The sequence below is a fragment of the Oryctolagus cuniculus genome, chromosome 10 (genome assembly GCF_051225735.1).
Source record: "Oryctolagus cuniculus isolate XC-2025 breed Fujian yellow rabbit chromosome 10, ASM5122573v1, whole genome shotgun sequence".
NCBI lineage: Eukaryota > Metazoa > Chordata > Mammalia > Lagomorpha > Leporidae > Oryctolagus > Oryctolagus cuniculus.
In genome coordinates, this window is record NC_142876.1 from 118,953,899 (window position 1) to 118,974,300 (window position 20,402).

The following is a 20,402-nucleotide window of genomic DNA, read 5'->3' on the forward strand; positions in this document are numbered from 1 at the left end:
GAAGCCCTGCCTTGTGGAGGTGACAGGTGCATGTGGCTGGGCACGTGACACAGTGCGACCCCGCCCACCCCCAACACAGCGTCCCACAGCGGAAAACGGGACAAGTACATGGTGTAGCTCGGCTTGTCATGTCCGTGTTTATTTTTCTCTGGGTCTCCTGGCCACCCAGGGCTGAGCCTCTTCTGGGACCAGAACTCCCTCCCCACTCAGAGCCTACAGCATTTGCGGCTCGCACTCCCTAGGGGCTAGGAGAGAGGACGAGGGTCCGCCGGGGCTCTCAGTAAAGGGCCGGCCTCTCCCTAGGGACGGTGACTGCCAGGCTGTGGAGGACAGGCTGGGATGCCTGCCCGCGAGGCAGATAAAGGCTTTTCCGCAGGTAGTCCTGAGGTAGCACCCCAGAGGTTCCAGGGCCCAAGGAGGTTCTGGCCCGCACCCGTCCCCCGCACCGCCCGCCTCCGGACAGGAGTGGAGCTGTCAGACGTGGCCGGCAACCGTGGCAGCCTCGCGTTCCAGCCGGCGGCAAAGTTCCAGGCGGCCCCGCAAGCCCTGCCGAGCTCCGAGGCAGTCCGGGCCCGCGGCTACGGTACCGGTACCGGGGCGCGCGCCCAGAGCCCGCAGCAGGCGCGGCAGGTCGCGCAACAGGCGGTAGCGCGGCAGCACGCGCAGCGGCCGAGGGATGTCGCCCTTGGCGCAGAGGCGGCTGAAGTACGCGAGCAGCAGCAGCGGGCGGGGCGCGGCGCCGAGCAGGGCGTGCAGGGGCGCGGTGCAGGGGTCGGAGCCGCCGGCAGGGCCCCACAGCAGCAGCACCGTGCCCCGCTCCCGCAGCACGCGCGCTTGCGCTGCCCACAGCCACGGCAGAGGGCCCACGTGCGCCACGCGCGTCCCCTCCCACAAGTCCACGATCACATCCCGGCCGCCGCCCAGCGCCGTCCGCAGCAGTTCAGCCAGCGCTCCCACGAGGCGCCGCTGCTCCTGGGACTCCGCCACGTGCAGGAGCAGCACCGGCCGTGCTGGGCCTGGGCCTGGGGGTGGGAGCAACAGCTGAACAGAATGGGAGGCAGCCTGCTGCCCCGCCCCCTGCCCCTCTCCTGCCCTCGGGGGTCAGCACCCACAGCAGCCAGGGACGCGTGAGCCAGGCCGACAAAAGGCACCCCTTCCAGAGTGAAGGCCAAGGTGCCAGGTTTGGCAACGGCAACGCAGGCTGGACGTCCACCCACTGGCCTCTTGCCCAGTGCCTTGGTGCAGAGAGGGCCCTTGTCCTGCCTTAGCCATTCCGGCCCACCAGGAGACCCTAGGCTCACTCCCTTGGATGGCACAGACTGGGAGTCCAGGGAGCCGGAGGGGGCAACAAGACTGGGCGGGTCTGGATCCAAAGGTCACCCTCACTGAGTTTACCTGACAGTGGGTGGCAGCAGGTGAGGACCAGGACCACGCCCAGTAGGGTGGCGAGGGCCAGCAGAGCCAGGATCAAGAGCCCCAGGCGTCTGTGAGAGACTGAGTCCGGCGGGGTGCGGGGTGAGGCCGTGCCCAGCTCCTCAGGCCCACCTCCCTCTTGCACCCGCTCCCTTCCAGCCAGGAACTCACCACCTGGACACAAGAGGCGCTTCGAGGCAAACTGGACATCTGACCTCCATACCTGAGGGCGAAGGGCCAACCCTGTGAGCCAGGCCAGCCCCTCCTCCCAGGGCGAGATGAAGGAGACATGGAGGGTGGAGAAGGGCGTCCCCACTGGCTTGGAACTCCTGCAGCTCAGGCTGGGTCTGGTCTACCTGCCCACCCGCCACAAAATAAAGGTCAAAGGTGGCAACTCAAGCGTGACTGTGGCCAGACTCAAGAAATCAACTCCTAAGTTGCCTGGGGCTGCTGTGAGGGCCTGGAGAGTGTGGCCAAGCTGAGTGACCACAGAGCACTGGGCTTCAGGCCATGTAACTGTGTCAGAGTGTAGACACAGGGCACTAGGCTTTCTGCTTTTCCAAGAGAGGCCAGGAATCCAGTTTTTAAAAAAACATACATAGAGGGGCCAGCACTGTGGCGCAGCAGGTTAATGCCCTGGCCTTGAAGTGCCAGCATCCCATTTGGGCACCAGTTCTAGTCCCGACTGTTCCTCTTCCTATCCAGCTCTCTGCTATGGCCTGGGAAGGCAGTAGAAGATGGCCCAAATCCTTGGGCCCCTGTACTCATATGGGAAACCCGAAAGAAGCTCCTGGCTCCTGGCTTCAGATTGGCCTAGCTCCAGCTGTCATGGCTATTTGGGGAGGGTCCAGCAGATGGAAGATTTCTCTCTTTCTCCTTCTCTCTCTGTAACTCTGCCTTTCAAATAAATCAATCAATCAAAAAAAAAAAAAAAAAAGCCCACATAGATGGTGGCAACTTATTCCACTTAAAAACACTGCTATGCTGACCAAACTTAACATTTTGGAGCCCAGATTTTCCGCCCATCATCTGTGAAGTACAAGCAGAGGGAGGGGGGTTCCTTACCAGGACACAGCCCCCCGGCCTCAGGAAGGGAATAACGAGGTCCAGTGTCACTGGGCCTGAGCCCTGGGTCTGTAGGAGCAAAGAACAGAATGACTGTCCCCCAGCAGGCAAATCCGGCTGTGCCCATGATGTCCCCACTCGTCCCACCAGGGCTTCAGGCCAAGCGCCACCTCCCACAAGACGTCCAGACCACTCCAGGGCCCCTACGCGTCCCTGGACCTCTCGTCAACAGACTCAGAGCCCACTGGGTGCCACGCCCCGGGACACTGTCCCTGTCGTCCCGCAGCCTGTAAACCAGGCAGGCTTCTCACGCTGCCTTCACCAGGAAGAGGCATCTCCACACCCAGAAAGTGCAGGAGTCCAGAGGAAGGAGGCCCGGGCTTAGCTACTGCCTCTGGGGTCCCTGGCTGTGTGCTCATGGCACGCAGTCGCCTCTCTGCCCTGACCCTCCGCGAGATCACCGTCTACAGCCGCCTGGGTGACTGAGAGGCACAGGGGGGCCTGTGCAGGCGGGTGGCCTCTCCAGTAACTCACAGCGAACTGGAGCAGCAGTGGTAGCTGTCAGTGGGCCAGGAGCTCCACATGAGCTGAGTCTGTTACACATGCGTCTTGTGTCTCCCAGGACCTACCACGGGGTGGGCACGGCATGCCACACTGGACGGAAGGGATCGCCGTCTGTCCACACGCAGGGTGTGGCTCCACCCCGGGTTGTGGAGGTGACCACAACCTCTGTCCCAGGGGTACGCCCTGTACTGCCTGCCCCACCCGTCTCAGACGCCAGTCTCTAGCCAGCCAGTGCACAGACACGGACAGAGCGGCCTCCCCTCACAGCTGAACTCAGAGCACAGAATGAGACAGAGTGAGTCAGGGATTTGGCCCTCAGTTTTAGGCCATCACACATGACTGTGTCTTAAACCCCAAGTGTGACTAAGTCTTAAGTCTGGCTTGGTCTTAAATCTTAAAGTGTTTGCTACCCCCTGCCTGGCTCTGGGGCATCACAAGATGCAAGCAAATAAAGGGAGAAGCGGAAAGAGCCAATCACGCTTCCTCAGCCTGCCGCTGCGGCTTCGTGGGTGCACTTGACTGTGACTTCTGTACTGGAGACCAGAGCAAGCCCGCAGTCACGCTGTCCGAGTGCACGGAAGAGAGCTAAGTGTGTGTGCAGGTGCCAGGGCTCTGCCTCCTGGGGTGCCTCCGGAGGCCGGCGAGCGCTGGCAGAGGACGGCTGGGGCCAAGAGAAGGCACCGACACCCCTCGCGACAGCAGCGCGGGCAGGCGTGAGAACAGCTACCTGCGGGGTGGGGGCAGGAGCCTCAGGACAGGAGCCAGCTGAAGCAGCAGAGAAGCGAGCCAGGTGCTCGGGGCCAGGGGTGTGCCTGCCCACCGGGCTCAGCGTCTGTCTCCCTGACGTGCTGAGACCGGGGCCGGTGCTCTGAGTGACAGACGCAGTGGGGCCCATCTCCAGGGCGCCCATACCTGGCTGACACTGTACACGGGGGATGTCAAGGGGTCGTGCCCCAAGCCTGGGTGGCTCCAGGCAGCACTGAAGGTGGCCTGCACCGTCGAGGAGAAGTGAAGGATCAGCTGCCGGGCCCGGGTATCCACGCTCACGTTCCAGGATGTGCAAGCCCCTGCTGCGGGAGGTGACAGGAGCTGGGCGGTAGCTGCCACGGAAGGCGTGGCTGAGCCACGGTTGGGGGAGGGCGAGATGAGGGGCAGGGGCCCCAGTCAAGGTCATTTCTGGGCTCACCAGTCTGGTGGGGACATTCCACATGGCTGCTGTTTCCCACGGAGAACTAAGAAATACAGGAATGCAAGTGGGCTCCAGGCACCAGCCACTGTCCCCGCCAGCCCTCTGGCCCACGGCCGTACCTTGAAGCAGAGCTGAGGGTGTAAGTCCACCTTGTCCAAAATATACCACTGTGGGGAGAGAGCAGGCAGGCAGGCAGAAGGCCCTGGGCCCCGGTCCTGCCCACCACCGGCCCTTGTCGGGGAGGGGCAGGGAAGGTCTGTCCTCACCCCCTCTGACTCTCGAGCTGTGGCATTGGGGACGTCTTCGCAGAGGGTGTGCCCCTCTTGCTTCTGACACAGGGAGGCCTCCAGCCTCAGCGGACAGCGGAGGGTCAGGGCCATGGCCATCTGATCGCGCTGGCTATAGTCGCTGAAGTGTACCGACTTCCAGAAGTCTGAGCCATCTGGGCAGGCAGCAGGGTCGAGAGGTGGGGCCCCAGCCCTGCCATGTCCACCCCCACCCCCACCCCCCAAGCGCCAGGAGCCGCTGCGCCCAGCAGGGCTCCCACCCTCCCATCCCCATCTCAACCTTTCTCCCTGGCGGCCTCTGCCTCCCCGGCGGCGCCCGGCCGGCTCCTTGCGGCGCCGACTCATTCTGCTCGGGCCGCTCTCATAACCACACCTGCCTCTGCTCTCATCTCTGCTTTCTAAACCTTGCCCATTTCTGACCCAGCTCAGGGGCCAGCTCCCCCGAGACCTGCTCTGCTCCTGACGGCCATTCTGGGCCCCTCCCAGTCCTGACTTCACACCCCATGGCCTGCTCCTTAACTGGAACTGGCCGTGTGTGTGCCGTTGCTTCCGCGTGCTACCCATGCTGTCGGGGACAACGAGGTGTGCACGGCACGGCAGATGCCCCCACTTCCACACCTAAGCTTATTTCAAGCCCCACAGACTGCTGGGAAGCAGGGCAGGCCACGTCTTTTACAGACAAAGTGAAGCTCAGAGCGGAGAGAGTGACAGAGCTGGAGTGGACGCGGCCTCCAGACCTCATCTCCTGGCCCCTCACTGATGCCAGTACTGACTCACTGGCAGGCACAGCAGCCCGTTCCCCCTGCCTTCCTCCAGCACAGGTGTGGGGGCACGTGAGAGGGGGCCCGTGTGCGCCCACAGGGAGCGTGTGGACAGCACTCACAGGCTTCGGGCCAGCTCTGGAAGGGACACTTCTTGCGCCTCACGGTGTCCTCTTGCAGGTGGAATGCCTGGGGGGACAGGGGTGGGGGCGCGCGTCAGAGCACGGCCTTTCCTTTCTCACTCACACCTCAAACTGGCTGGCTGGACCTGACAGTGGTGAGGCTGCCTGAGCCGGCAGGGCACCGCGCAGGGGAGCAACGGGGGCGGGGGGAGAGGGGGAGGAAATCCAGGGCACAGGACAGAGACCGGCTGACACCTCTTCTCCCCAGAGACGCCCAGTTCCTGTGCTGGCCACCCTGGCAGTTGCCAGCTGCTCTAGGTCTGTCTGCATCTGCCTTCCACCTCCCAAGGGACAGGCTCCCAGCCCTTGCTGTGTGCCCCGAAGAAGCCCTTACGCATGGCCTCGTCCTCAGCAGAGAAGGAGGCCCACCACGGAGGCCCAGCGGAGCTGAGCTGCTGGGGGCTACAGCGGCTGCAGGCCCACCAGCCCCCGCCGTGACCACAACATAGCAAGGGCAGCTGTCCATCCTGGAGCACAGCAAGGGTGCGGCTGAGCTTGGGCGCCCTCAGGAAGCTCCTTTCTCCTCGGACCCAGCGGGTGGCCTGCAGCCGCGCTGGCACCAGTCTTCCTCAACAACTCAAACACCCAGCCCTCCTCCAACCTGACTGGCTAGCGACCAGCTAGATCGGCTGCGCTGCCTGGGGGCCTCCCCAGCGCTGGGGGCAGCCGCACCTTCTCCTCTGCTCACCTCTATGCACAGGCAGGGCAGGAGGAATTCGTACGGCAGGTCAGCAGTGTGGCCCCCAGACACGATTTTCTGTGGATACAGCAGCAAAGGGGAGGGAGGAGTGGGCGGAGACGGCACAGGCGCCTGGGGCGGGAAGTGGGGCTGGGACCTGGGCCACCACGTGGGACTTTTCCATCTTAAGCCCTAAGATGAGAAATGCGCTCTCACAGGGCCTCTGCCCTGGGGAATCCAGGGGGAGCCGGAGGAGAAGACAAGGAAAGACACACACGTTTACTGAGCCCCTAGCGTGTGCCAGGCAGCTGGCAGGTGCTGGAGCTCCATTAATTCACGCGGTGACCCTGCGGGGGCGTGGGGCTCAGGGCGGCGGCAGCCCTGCGTGGCACCACGGCACCTGGAGGTGCAGGCGGCTGCTCAGGCCTGGGCTGGGCGGACGCGGGACACCTCATTCTCTGGGGGACAGGAACAGAGGGGCAGACGGGAGGTGCCCGGACCCATCTGGCTGCCTGCTCCGTCCCCGGGCACTGAGAAGCTCTCAATGGGAATCCACCGAGGGGCCGCTGCCCCGCGCACTGCTCTGCTCCTCGCTCCTGCTGCTCCACCGCCCGCCTGGCCCTCGGCCCCCAGGGTTCTAGCCAAAGCCCTCCCCAGCACCTCAGCTGGTAAGGACACACGGACAGGCCTTCCCCCTCGCCTCAGCCCCCATCTCAGCAACGGGAGGCCTGCTGGCTCCAGCACAGGCAACGTGGTTCTTCATTAGAGGACAACACTCCCACCTGGGCGTCGAAGGGGCTGCTCGGCTCTTCACATTCCAGTGCCCACTGATGACAAAGACGCAGATGGACCTCGGGGCCTGGCGGAACGGTCGCCCGAATCACCCGAGCCTCAGGCAGCAGCTCGAAGGAGAAGTCAGGCCCTGAGGAGACGCCTCGGTGGTCTCGCTCCGCCTCCCACAGGCAGCGCCCCTCAGCTGAACCGTCTCCCCTCGTGCCCCCCCCGCCTACCTCCACGCCTCTGCGAGCCCAGGCCGGGGCCACGTGCTGCTGAGAATGGGTCCCAAGGCTGGGTCCTTTTGGAGCGCAGCCCCCTGGGGCAGGTATCCGGGCAGGGCACAGAAACGTGACGGCCCTTCCCAGACAGGCAACGGCGACCTAGGAGCTTCCTCTGCGGGCAGAGAGCACGGTGGGCCGCGGGCTGGGAAGCAGGGGGTTCGGGGCCTGTTTCCTCCTCTGGAGCCTGAGGAACCACGGGTACGCCGCTCGACCTCTTCTGCCTCAGTTTCCCTGACTGTGTAACAGATGCCACCGTCCTCTCCACACTTCCCCCCGCCCTCACAGAGCAGGAGGGCTGCGGGGACGCAACAGGGACAGGCACAGAAGGCCAAGGACCATACCTGAGCAGGCGCCGGCATCCTGGGTCTCCTACAGAACCTGAACGTGTAAGACTTCCTGGATTTCCACGCGGAGAGGCAGAAGCAGCCCCTCTGAAGTCCTGCACAGGACAGGGGACGCTCGTCACTCAGCCCTTCGTTGCCCCTCCCCCACCTGGAGGTGTGGGGCCAGTGGGAGATAGTAGGTCATTTCTTCTCAGCAATGTCTGAGTTCTTTGAAAGGCAGAGTGACAGCAGAGAAAGACAGGGACAGACAGAGGAGAGAGACGGAGGGAGAAAGGGTTCGCCCACCTGCTCGTTCTCTCGGCCAAGGCCCACAGCACTCATGGCTGGGTTCAGGCCAAAGCCAGCTTGGAACTCTCCATCCAGGTCCCCCACCTGGGCGGCAGGGACTCAAGTCCTCGAGCCACCATCTGAAGCCTCCTCGGTTGCACATCAGGAGGAAGCTGGGGCAGGCATGGGGGAGGGACTCAAAGCCACGCTCTCCAACGTGCAGCCAGGTGTCCCCAGCTGCACCCAGCGCCCGCCCCGGTCAGCACTGCTACCCACAAGGAAAACGACGCCAAGCTACCGCAGTCCTGGAAACTGGGATGTGGTGCAAAAGATTGGTTTATTTATTTTAAACATCTATGTTTGTTTCAAAGGCAAAACAAGAGAGACAGGGAGAGAAACAAAGAGGGAGAGAGAGTTTCCACCTGCTGATTCCTTCCCCAAATGGCTGCAACAGCCAGGTCTAAACCAGGCTGAAGCCAGAAGCCCAGAGCTCCATCTGGGTCTCCCACGGGGACAGAAGGAGCCCGAGCACTTGGGCAGTCGTGGGCTGCCTTCCCCAGGCCGTGAGCAGGGGGCTGACGGGAAGCAGGGCAGCAGTGGCAGTCCCGTCATCAGTGGTGCCTTGACCTGCTGGCTGGACCATCAGCCCTGAGTCACTCACTGCTTTAGAAAAGGCTGCATCACAGGGGCCGGTGCCAGGCCGCAGCAGGCTACTCCTCCGCCCGCAGGCCAGCATGGGGGCGCCGGTTCTAGTCCCGGCTGCTCCTCTTCCCAGCCAGCTCTCTGCTGTGGTCTGGGAAAGCAACAGAAGATGGCCCAAGTGCTTGGGCCCCTGCACCCTCATGGGAGATCGGGAAGAAGCTCCTGGCTCCGTTGCGGCCATCTGGGGAGTGAACCAACGGAAGGAAGGCCTTTCTCTCTGCCTCTTCCTCTCACTGTCTTACTCTACCTCTCAAATAAATAAATAAAAATCTTTTTAAAAAGAAAAAAGAAAGAAAAAGCTGCATTACAAAGATTCTCATCCTTGTGTTAATTCTAACAATGGAAAATTAGAAACGGCCAATTCTTAGGCATTTACTAGGCACCAGGTGCGGAGTTAGGCAATAAACAGAGAGGGCTGAAAAGGCAGGGAGACCCTGGAGGGGGTGTCTGGCACAGCAGTCAAGACGCTGCCTGGGACCCCTGACTCAATACAGCAGTGCCCGGTCGAGTCCCAGCTCCTGTCCTGCTAGTGGGCACTTTGGGAGGCCACAGGTGTTGGCTCAGGCAGTGAGGTGACTGCCACCCATGCGGCAGACTGGGCTGGAGTTCTGAACCTGCCCAGTCCCAGCTGTCACGGGCACTGGGGAACGAACCAGATGGGAGATCTGTCTCTTTTGCTTTCTTTTTTTTTTTTTTAATTTAATTTTTTTTTTTTAATTTTTTGACAGGCAGAGTGGACAGTGAGAGAGAGAGACAGAGAGAAAGGTCTTCCTTTGTTGTTGGTTCACCCTCCAATGGCCGCCGCGGCCAGCGCACCGCGCTGATCCGATGGCAGGAGCCAGGTGCTTATCCTGGTCTCCCATGGGGTGCAGGGCCCAAGCACCTGGGCCATCCTCCACTGCACTCCCTGGCCACAGCAGAGAGCTGGCCTGGAAGAGGGGCAACCGGGACAGAATCCGGTGCCCCGACTGGGACTAGAACCCAGTGTGCCGGCACCGCTAGGCGGAGGATTAGCCTAGTGAGCCGCGGCGCCGGCACCTCTTTCGCTTTCAAACAAATAAATAACTTTAAAGATTTATTTATTTTATGTGAAATAGTTAAAGAGAGACAAAGAGGTCTTCCATGTGCTGGTTCACTCCCAGATGGCCGCAATGGCCAGGGCTGAGCCAGGCTGAAACCAGGAGCTGGGGGTCCACCCAGCTCTCTCACATGAGTGGCAGGGACCCAAACACGTGGACCATCTTCTGTTATTTTCCGAGGCCATCAGCAGGGAACTGGGCAGGAAGTGGAGCAGCCAGGACTCGAACCAGCACCCAAACGGGATGCTGGTGTTGTAGGCGGTGGCTTAACCTGCTATGCACAACACTAGTCCCAATAAATATATATTTTAAAGAGATACCGGCCGGCGCCGCGGCTCACTAGGCTAATCCTCCGCCTAGCGGCGCCGGCACACCGGGTGCTAGTCCCGGTCGGGGCGCCGGATTCTGTCCCGGTTGCCCTTCTTCCAGGCCAGCCCTCTGCTGTGGCCAGGGAGTGCAGTGGAGGATGGCCCAGGTGCTTGGGCCCTGCACCCCATGGGAGACCAGGAAAAGCACCTGGCTCCTGGCTCCTGCCATCGGATCAGCGCGGTGCGCCGGCCGCAGCGCGCCGGCCGCGGCGGCCATTGGAGGGTGAACCAACGGCAAAGGAAGACCTTTCTCTCTGTCTCTCTCTCTCACTGTCCACTCTGCCTGTCAAAAAAAAAAAAAAAAAAAAAAAAAAGAGATACCACTCTGCTACTGAGCACCTGTGTTGAAATCCCGACTCAGGCTCCTGATTCTCGCTTCCTGCTAACGCAGACCCTGGGAGGCAGCGGGTGGCGGCTTGGTTGGTTCCCTGCCCTACCCACGTGGGATACTGATCACTGGCTCCTGGTTCCGGCCTCGGTCTAGCTCCAGCTGTTGTGCGCACTGGGGGGATGAACCACTGGATGACAGCACGCGTGAGCTCCCTCTGTCCCTCCCTCCCTTTCTCTGTTTCAAATAATTATTTTAAAGAACATACAACCGCACTCGTGAGGCCAGTCCTGCTGTAGAATTCAGGATGCTCTAAGCCCCTGACGGGTGGAGAACAGAACCAGCACTGCTCTGGGCCGGCTCGTCCGAGCCTAGCTGCCCTCCTCACGTGTCCCTAAGCTGCGGCTCCCTGAAAAGAGCCCCAAGGGCTGTTTCTCAAACCTGAGGCATCTGACGCCACACGCAGGTGCCAGACCGGAACGAGCCGGAGCCTTCCGGGGAGCAGCGCCAACAGGGTACTGCAGGGTGCACAGGCAGGGCTTCCTGGGAAAGACGGACGATGTGGGGAGCAACCGGACTAGACTGAGTTACTGGAATTAAGACTTATTCTATGCATCTGCTCTCCCACAATATGGCGCTGGGAGAGAAGTAAACAGCTTCCGCACAGCTGCCTCCAGTTCAACCAATTAACTGTAGGACTTGCTCCTGATTGGAGAGCAGCGTACTCGGCGTGTGGGCAGCCGAGTTGGGATTGGCGGAGGAGGACTATAAAGGAGGAGAGAGACGGCATGCACGGGAAACATCTATGGGGAACATCTAAGGGAACCCGTGCAGCCCCCGAGAGAACCGGCCGGCGGTGTGCCGCTCCCCTGCGGAAGTGGGGAATGCGGCCAGGGGGAACTGCCCTTCCACGGAGGTGGAAGGGATAGTAGCCAACCCGGGAAGAACCAGCAGCAAACCCGGGGAGGGCCGAGCAGACGAAAGAACAGCGCAGGGTCCTGTGTCGTTCCTCCACGAAGAGGGGGAGCGACAGACGAGATCAAGGGGCAGGGGCTGCAGAGGCCCCTCCTGCTCCAGACAGACTGCGCCACCTGCACCTGGAAGTGTGGCCCCGGGCAGAGAGGAAGCTTCTTCAAGTGTCAGAGTCCCGAGAAACACACTGGGTCTGCTGTAATGACCGAATACGACCGCACGCGGAAAACGCCCAGCAGAGCACCACTGCTGGGTACTGCAGGACTGCAGGAGCGAGGCCTGGACAGTCCTCTTCCCGCCGCATCGTCCCCGCAGGCCAGAGGCACCAAGTCCTCATGCGGTCACCTCCACTCAGCACTTCCCCCCCGGGGCAGAGGGAACCCTGTCCACACTGCAGTCACATCCACTCAGCCCCCATGGGTCACAGGAAACCCTGTCCACACTGCAGTCACCTCCACTCAGTCCCCCCAGGTCACAGGGAACGCTGTCCACACTGCAGTCACCTCCACTCAGCACCCCCGGGTCACAGGGAACCCTGTCCACACTGCAGTCACCTCCACTCAGTCCCCCTGGGTCACAGGGAACCCTGTCCACACTGCAGTCACCTCCACTCAGTCCCCCTGGGTCACAGGGAACCCTGTCCACACTGCAGTCACCTCCACTCAGTCCCCCTGGGTCACAGGGAACCCTGTCCACACTGCAGTCACCTCCACTCAGTCCCCCTGGGTCACAGGGAACCCTGTCCATACTGCAGTCACCTCCACTCAGTCCCCCTGGGTCACAGGGAACCCTGTCCACACTGTAGTCACCTCCACTCAATCCCCCCGGGTCACAGGGAACCCTGTCCACACTGCAGTCACCTCCACTCAGCACCCCTGGATCACAGGGAACCCTGTCTACACTGCATCTCCTCAGCCCCCCCGGGTCACAGGGAACCCTGTCCACACTGCAGTCACCTCCACTCAGTCCCCCCGGGTCACAGGGAACCCTGTCCACACTGCAGTCACCTCCACTCAGCACCCCCGGGTCACAGGGAACCCTGTCCACACTGCAGTCACCTCCACTCAGCACCCCCGGGTCACAGGGAACCCTGTCTACACTGCATCTCCTCAGCCCCACGGGTCTGAGGGAACCCTGTCCACACTGTGCAGTTCTATCTACCCAGAGGCTGAGGATCCCTGGGGGAAAGCACGTGGCTGATGCCCCCCACGTGGCCTCTGGCAGCTCTGCACCACAAGGCCAGGCCGGCCTGTGCCTGTCCCCCGGATGCAGGGCTACTGAGGATCTGGACCACAGGGGTGGAGGGGGCAGCGGATCAGCAAATCACACTCACCAGTAAAACTGCTCTCCTGAAGCCGTGGGGCCGGGGCGGGGGGGGCGGAGGAAAGACATATTATTAGAAGGACTCTCCCTGGGATCCCTGTCTCAATCATCCGAGGTCCACAGCTAACAGCCATTCACTCTCCCCTCCCCAGCTCCGCCCCACCCAGCCCGCAGTACGCCAGGATGTTGGCAGCATGCAGAGGCCACAGTGAGGCAGGGCACTGCGCGGCGGGACCAGCGCCGGGCAGAGGCGCGTAGGTGTCCTTACCTGGCAATGGCACCTCGCTGTGTGAAGGGCCAGAAGGCCGTGGGTGCTCCAGCAGGGTGAGCGGGAACAGACGATCCCACCAGAGGCACAGAGGCCAACGGCCAGCAGGAGCAGGGGCGCCCATCCGGGGCTCCCCATGGGCTTCTGCAGGGTCAGGGCGCAGGGAACATGGCTGCGCGGCCTGCACGGGGGCAGCAGGGCCCCACTGTGCACCGGGAGCACAGCACCAGCAGGAGCCCTGCGGAGGCCTGCCCTGACCCCGCCCTGCTGCAAAGCTCCTCCCCCGTCCTAGCCAGCCAGCCCGGGCACATTCCTTCTTCCACGTGGAGGGACGTGGAGGGACAGAGGGACTCAGCCCCCAGAAACCTCCAGTGCCCCACCTGAAAGACGACGGGGCCCTGGTGTGGGAGAAAAACGACAGGAAAGGGGCCAGCATCAGGTTGGGGGGTGCACCCATTGCTTCAGCCCTCCCACTCCTCAAACGCCTTGCAGATCCAAGGCGTCCAGGAACACATGCTACCTTGGGTCTCCCACGGACATGTGCTTCCTGCCATCACCGAGATTATTAATGGCACTACGAAGCACTGCTTCGCACCGGGTCCTGCAGATACAGAGGCGACCCACACACCAGTCAGCGCGGGGCAAAGAAGGGCATAACGGCATGATGGGTGCAGGTAATGGCATGATGGTGCCCCAGGTGGACCCCGGCTCTCAGGACTCCGCCAGCACTCTCGACCTGCCATCTGCTTCCAGCTCTTCTGGGAAAAAGGCTCCGTGCCAGAGGTGCCTCCAGCTTCAGCACAGCGGCCTCCGAAGCCCCGGAGCCGAGGGAGCAGCCCCGCGCGCTGACCTGGTTTCCTGTGGTTTCCGCTGCGGGAGTGAGGCTGACGAGGCTCCCTCTTCAGGGGACCCTCCCCAGCACCCCACAGCTTCCTCTCCCTCACAGAGCACCTGAGCTGCTCAGCCCTCATTCTGCATCACCCACAGAAAATCTGGGGCGCGCCTCCCAGGCCAAGCATCTCGAGAGTGTCGTGCCCGGCGACCCAGTTGAGAACGCCCTTCTGCAGCCGGACCCAGCCTTCTTCCAGACAACTCCAGTCCGAGGTCTCCAGGGTCCTCCTTACACATTATCCTCAAACCACTCTCTAGCTTTTGAAGCCATTACAAGATAAAGACATTTCGTTTGTTTTATTTAAGTACCTAAAGATGCTTTCTTTAAAATATTTATTTTATTTATTTGAAATATAGAGTCACAGAGAGAGGTAGAGCCAAAGAGAGAGGTCTTCCATCCGCAGGCTCACTCCCCAGATGGCCTCAACGGCCAGAGCTGAGTTAATCCAAAGCCAGGAGCCAGGAGCTTCTTCCTATTCTTCCATGCAGGTGCAGGGCCCCAAGGACTTGGGCCATCTTCCTTCTTTCCCAGGCCACAGCAGAGAGCTGGATCGGAAGTGGATCAGCTGGGACTCAAACTGGCACCCATGTGGGATACCGGCACTGCAGACCAGCGGTATTTAACCTGCTACGCCACAGCTCAGGCCCAATCTTAAGATTTTTTAATTCATTTGAGAGGTAGAGTCACAGTGAGAGGGAGACACAGAGAGAGGTCTTCTACCGGCTGGTTCACTCCCCAAATGGCCACAACAGCTGCAGCTGAGCTGATCCAAAGCCAGGAGCTTCCTCCAAGTCTCCCACATGGGTGCAGGGGCCCAAGCACTTGGGCCATTTTGTACTGCTTTCCCAGGCCATAGCAGAGCAGGATTGGAAGAGGAGCAGCTGGACTCAAACCAGGGCCCATATGGGAGGCACACACTGCAGGCAAAGCGTTAACCTACTGCAATAGCCCAGGACCCTTTGTTACTTTGTTTCTCCTGTGCCTGAGAGGTGATGAGGCAGGTGCTCTGTGGCTGAACACGTGCCAGTTACGGCACATTTCATCTAAGTCATCTGTTTCACAGTTTGCTACCTGAGCCTCCGAAGCAGCCGGTGCCAGGTGAGGTTTGTCTTCATTTCACAGAGGGAGAAATGAGGAAGCAGAGGCGACAGTGAGTTGGTGAAGGTCAAAGTCTGCAGCTCAGGGAACTCCCCACCATGCTCGGCACCTCGGTTCTCGACCACTGCGTGGTCCCTCCTCCCCCACACTGCTCCACCTTCCTCTGCTCTCGGAAACCAGAAGGGTCAGCCAGACACAGCACTAAGCCTGGCCTTGGAGTCCATCTCTGCAAAACAGACAAACAAATGGTGCTCTGGCTGTCTAGGGATGGGTTAGGGGCACTCCCCCAACTCTCCAGCACACAGTGCTTCACGTCTGCATCAGGCGCTTCCCGGGCCCTGCTGTGGTGCAGCGCGTAAGGCCGCTGTCTGTAGAGCCAGCGTCTCATACGGGTGCTGGTTTGAGTTCTGGCTGCTCCACTTCTGATCCAGCTCCCTGCTAATGCACCTGGGAAAGCAGTGCAGGATGGACCAAGTGCCTGGGCCCCTGCACCCACGTGGGAGACCTGGATAAAGCTCTGGGCTCCTAGCTTTGGCCTGGCCCAGCCCTGGCCATTGTGGCCATTTAAGAAGTGAACCAGCAGATGAAAGACCTCTCTCTCTCTCTCTCTCTCTCTCTCTGCCTCTCTGTAACTCTTTTGAAATAAAATACATAAACCTTAAAAAAAAAAAGTTTCCTAGCGCAAAACACTTGTGATTCCTCTGTCCTCTTGATCTCTGACGGTGAAATTACCTCGTTGACTGCTCCCTAGTCATGCTAAGGTAAGGTAGGAGAAGGAGAAAAGAAAGAAAAAAGGGAGAAGAGAAGGTGGGAGGAGAGAAGAGCAGCAGAGAGAAGGGCGGAGCGGGGGCCAGGTAGCCGGCAGCTAGTGCTGGCCCGGGCTGAGCGCTGGCAGCCTGCTCCGGGAGGGATCTGAACTGAAAAGCTCACCTGGGGAAGGAGGTGGGGCAGGAGGACCAACTTCTCCTCAACTCCGTCAGCCAGGGCCACACACTCTGCCCACTTCATCTCGTCTTGCTAGTTCTACAACCCTGAGGTCAGTATTACTGCCCATTTCACAGACAGGACACACTCAGCAGGACTGGGCAGCTTGTCTAAAAACACACAGCTGGGGCCTGCGCCCTGGCTCACTTGGTTAATCCTCCACCTGCAGCGCCGGGTTCTAGTCCCGGTCGGGGCGCCGGGTTCTAGTCCCGGTTGCTCCTCTTCCAGTCCAGCTCTCTGCTGTGGCCCGGGAAGGCAGTGGAGGATGGCCCAGGTCCTTGGACCCCGCACCCGCATGGGAGACCAGGAGGAAGCACTTGGCTCCTGGCTTCGGATCGGTGCAGCATCGGCCATAGCAGCCATTTGGGGAGTGAACCAACGGAAGGAAGACCTTTCTCTCTCTCTCTCTCTCTAACTCTGTCTGTCAAACAAGCAAGCAAGCAAGCAAGCAAGCAAATACACACAGCTACGATGCAGAGCGCTGGGCCTCACAAGCCCGTCTTCCTGGCTCTTGCAGCCAGAACACCGTGCTGGCCGCAGGAGGAGCGGGAGCTCACAGGGTGATACGGGCGGCAGGCTCAAGGCGGAGATGAGGTGGCCAGACCGCTCAGGGTGGGGACTGCTCAGCAAGCGTCAACACGCACGTGGTCAGCAACTCTGAGGCTGGACCGGGGCGGCCAGCAGCAGGAAGGGCAACAGGGCTCTGTGGCGAGCTTCAGAGGCCCCGTCCTCTTGGAAATGGCCAAGGCCTGTGTCCCCTGGCGTTTGTGTATGAACTGCCCAAAACTTCACGTTTCATGACCTTGACCTGCGGACAACGCCAGTCCAGGGAGTTGCGTGGCTGCTCTGCACGCTCCAGCACACAGTTCAGGGTCACAGCCTCCCTTGTGCCTGCACTCTGGCCAGACCATGCAGCAGCTCCAGGGTCTTCTGTGATGGCCACTTCCTAAGGTCTGCTGAGCCAACCACACCCAGTGGTGAACACCCATGGCAGGAAATCCAACCAATCAGACCAATATAAACACCAGGAGTGGGCGAGCATCCCTCACCTCTGCTCTTCAAGAATTTTTTTTTAAAGGGTAGTTTGTTTCTCTGAAGGGAGGAGAGAACTTCCACTTAGACTATGGCTGTGTCTAAATAAGATCGGGAGCTTGTGAACTCAAGAGGCTTCTGTTGCCTTGGCAGCTCATGACAAGAGCCTTGGGTGATTACTGACGTCATAGATAAGAGTGTCAATTGTTAAATCAACAACGGGATCACTGTGCACTTGCTCCGCATGTAGGATCTCTGTCCTTAACGTGTTGTACTATGCGAATTAACGGTAAAACTACTACTCAAACAGTACTCTATACTTTGTGTGTCTGTGTGGGTGCAGTCTGTTGAAATCTTTACTTAGAATATACTAAAGTTGATCTTCTGTATACAAAGATAATTGAAAATGAATCTTGATGAAGAATGGGATGGGAGAGGGAGTGGGAGATGGGATGGCTGTGGGTGGGAGGGAGGTTATGAGGGCAAAAGCCACTATAATTCAAAAGTTGTACTTTGGAAATTTATATTAAATAAAAGTTGAAAAAAGTAATTAATTTGAAAGGCAGAGTTAGAGAAAGGCAAAGACAAAGAGAAAGAGAGAGGAGAATCTTCCGTCCACTGTTTCATCCCCCAAATGGCTGCCAACAGCTAGAGCTTGGCCAATCAGCAGCCAGGAGCTTCATCCAGGTCTCCCATGTGGCTGCAGAGGCCCAAGCATATGGATCATCCTCTGCTTCCCTCCAAGGCGCATTAGCAGGGAGCTGGATTGGAAGTGGAGCAGCTGGGACTCAAACCGGCACCCATATGGGTGCTGGCACTGCAGGTAGTGGCTTTACCCACTGCACCACAGCACCAGCCCCTCTTCCAGAACTGAAATAAGAAACTATTCCTAAGAGGCAAGAACTTCCAATCTGAGAAAGGAAGTCAACAACTGCTCATTGGGGAAGGCACTTTTTTTTTTTTTTTTTGACAGGCAGAGTTAAGAGACAGTGAGAGAGACGGAGACAAAGGTCTTCCTTCTGTTGGCTCACCCCACAAATGGCCGCTACGGCCAGCGCACTGCACCGATCCGAAGCCAGGAGCCAGGTGCTTCCTCCTGGTCTCCCATGTGGGTGCAGGGTCCAAGGACCTGGGCCATCCTCCACTGCCTGGGGAAGGCACTTTGATACTAAGCCACTATAATGAACTAGTCAATTCATGCATGTCATTTATTTAAGCCTCATGACACTGCTGGGAGGTACTAAGATACTCCTATGTCAGATCAAAAACTGAGGTCCAATAGCTAGCTTAAGGTACAAGGTGGTAAAACGCCTCGGCAGAATCCCAACCCAAGTCAGTCTCATGAGAAACCGCTCACTGCCCCACACCGCCTTTCTAGTGACCTAGAAGGTTTCTAAGAATCCCTCCAACTCTGTACTCTCTACTCCAACAGGGATCAGGGAACAACAACCACTCTGTGCATCGATTGAGAGCTATGTGGTTCACAAAGCACTATCTTAAAAAAAAAAAAAAGATTTATTGTATTTATTTGAAACAGTTGGACAGAGAGGTCTACCATCCTCTGGTTCACTCCCCAAATGGCGGCAATGACCAGAGCTGAGCTGATCCAAAGCTAGCAGCAGCTTCTGGGTCTCCCACATGGTGCAGAGGCCCAAGAACTTGGGCCATCTTCCACTGCTTTCCCAGGCACATTAGCAGGGACCCGAACCAGCCCACATGGAATGCTGTTGCTGCAGCCCAGGGCTTTAGTCTTTCACAATGCATCTCCTTTCATCTTCACAACCTGTGAACAGGCAGGGTTGATCCTGGTCCTATGAGCAGCAGGTGCACCTGGATTTGAACACCAATATTCTGTTCTTTCCATTTAATCAAGACCCAACAAGAGGTTCGCTTCAGGGAATGCTGCCACCGTCAGGCAAAAAGGGGGGAAATGCCAGGGGAACCAGAACCCAAACAATCCAACAAGGCACACACACCAACCAGCTTTCTGTTTGAGGTTTTAGTTACTTCCATAATGAGTCTTCAAGTTACTCTAGGGACCAGTGCTGTGGCACAGCAGGTTAAAGCCCAGGCCTGCAGTGCCAGCATCCCGTATGGGTACTGGTTTGAGTCCCAGCTGTTCCACTTTTTTCAAGATTTATTTACTTGAAAGAGTTACAGAGAGAAGTAGGACAGAGCGAGAGGTCTTCCATTCGTTGGTTCACTCCTCAGATGGCCACAACGGCCGGAGCTGTGCCAATTCGGAGCCAGGAGCTTCTTCCTGGTCTCCAATGTGTACAGGGGCCCAAGGACTTGGGCCATCTTCCACTGCTTTCCCAAGCCATAACAGAGAGCTGGATTGGAAGAGGAGCAGGCGGGACTAGAACCAGCGCCCATATGAGATGCCGGCGCTGCAGACCAGGGCTTTAACCCGCTGCACCGCAGCACGGGCCCCCCGGTTGCTCCACTTCTGACCTAGCTCCCTGCTATAGCACCTGGGAAGGCAACAAAGGATGGCCCAAATCTTGGGCCCCTGCACCCACATGGGAGAACCAGAAGCAGCTCCTGGCAGCTCAGCTATGGCTGCTGTGGCCATCTGGAGAGTACATCAGCAGATTGAAGAACTTGCTCTGTCTCTACCTCTTTATGTAACTCTTTCAAATATTTTTTTTTAATTACTTTAAGACTGTAAAGCATCATTCCAACAACCGAAGACTTTTTTTTTTTTTAATTTATTCATTTGTAAGTCAGAGGTACAGAGAGAGGAGAGGAAGCGGAGCAGCCGGGTCTCGAAGCAGTGCCCATATGGGATGCTGGCACTTCAGGCCAGGACATTCACCCACTGCGCCACAGCGCCGGCCCCCAAAGACATTTTTAACTTGTTTTTCTGAAGATTATTTGTATACCAATTCTTCAAAAATTATCCATGTTGTATGTAACTCCACTCCCCACACCTTCTCCAGTCTGCTCTCCAAATTCTACTCCTTATTCAGTTGAGTCCCAGCCTCTGCAGCTGACTCTGTAGTCTACAATACAGCAAGCTACCTCATTCGTGACCAAGGGGCGTGGCAGACAGGCAAACTGCCAATCTTGTCAATAACAGCAAAAAATAAAAACAAGGAGGAAAAACTCACCCTGAATTCAAAGAACCAGGAGGCCCCAAAATTACCACATGAACTGGGACTTAACAGGGGTGAGTAACACAGAAATGTCAACGCGGAAAAGGAGAAATAAACCATGGAACCCGTGGCGGGACCCCCCGAGGCTCCGACTGGGAGACAGTGCAGGGCCAGCGGGCTGCGACCCGCCCGGAAAGCGTATGGACAGTGCACCTGGCAACCTCACAGAGCACGGAGAGCGGGACGATCGGGGCTGTGCCCGTGTATTCTCACTTGACCGCAGCGGTGCACACGCACCGAATTTGAGGGGGCGATCAGATTGCGAGAGGAGCAGCGTCTGCTGCTGGAGCTCAGAGTGCTCACAGAACTACGAGGGCGGAGCCGCTGGGTGCAGACCTGGACGTCTCCCAGCACCCACGGCATCCAAGGGTCCTGCGGTTCAAAGCGCT

General features: G+C 59.0%; 2 protein-coding genes across 2 annotated transcripts; one reads left to right on the forward strand and one right to left on the reverse strand.

Annotated features, from left to right (window-relative positions):
• Positions 1–119: 119 nt before the first annotated feature.
• IL17RE (interleukin 17 receptor E) lies at positions 120–13,381 on the reverse strand. The gene is given in 18 exon segments (XM_089306680.1): positions 120–1,022; positions 1,396–1,494; positions 1,585–1,654; positions 1,657–1,732; positions 2,479–2,547; positions 3,955–4,109; positions 4,229–4,274; positions 4,351–4,398; positions 4,498–4,673; positions 5,402–5,468; positions 6,150–6,218; positions 6,923–7,062; positions 7,151–7,310; positions 7,540–7,637; positions 7,828–7,982; positions 10,728–10,829; positions 12,592–12,607; positions 12,850–13,381. Coding segments are annotated over 18 exon segments (2,085 nt in total). The 5' UTR covers positions 13,307–13,381; the 3' UTR covers positions 120–940.
• Positions 10,723–12,582, forward strand: LOC149124455 (uncharacterized). Its single transcript, XM_089306679.1, has 2 exons — positions 10,723–10,847; positions 11,325–12,582. The coding sequence occupies exon 2, from the start codon at positions 11,460–11,462 to the stop codon at positions 12,456–12,458; it is 999 nt and encodes a 332-aa protein (XP_089162805.1). The 5' UTR covers positions 10,723–10,847; positions 11,325–11,459; the 3' UTR covers positions 12,459–12,582.
• Positions 13,382–20,402: the final 7,021 nt, after the last annotated feature.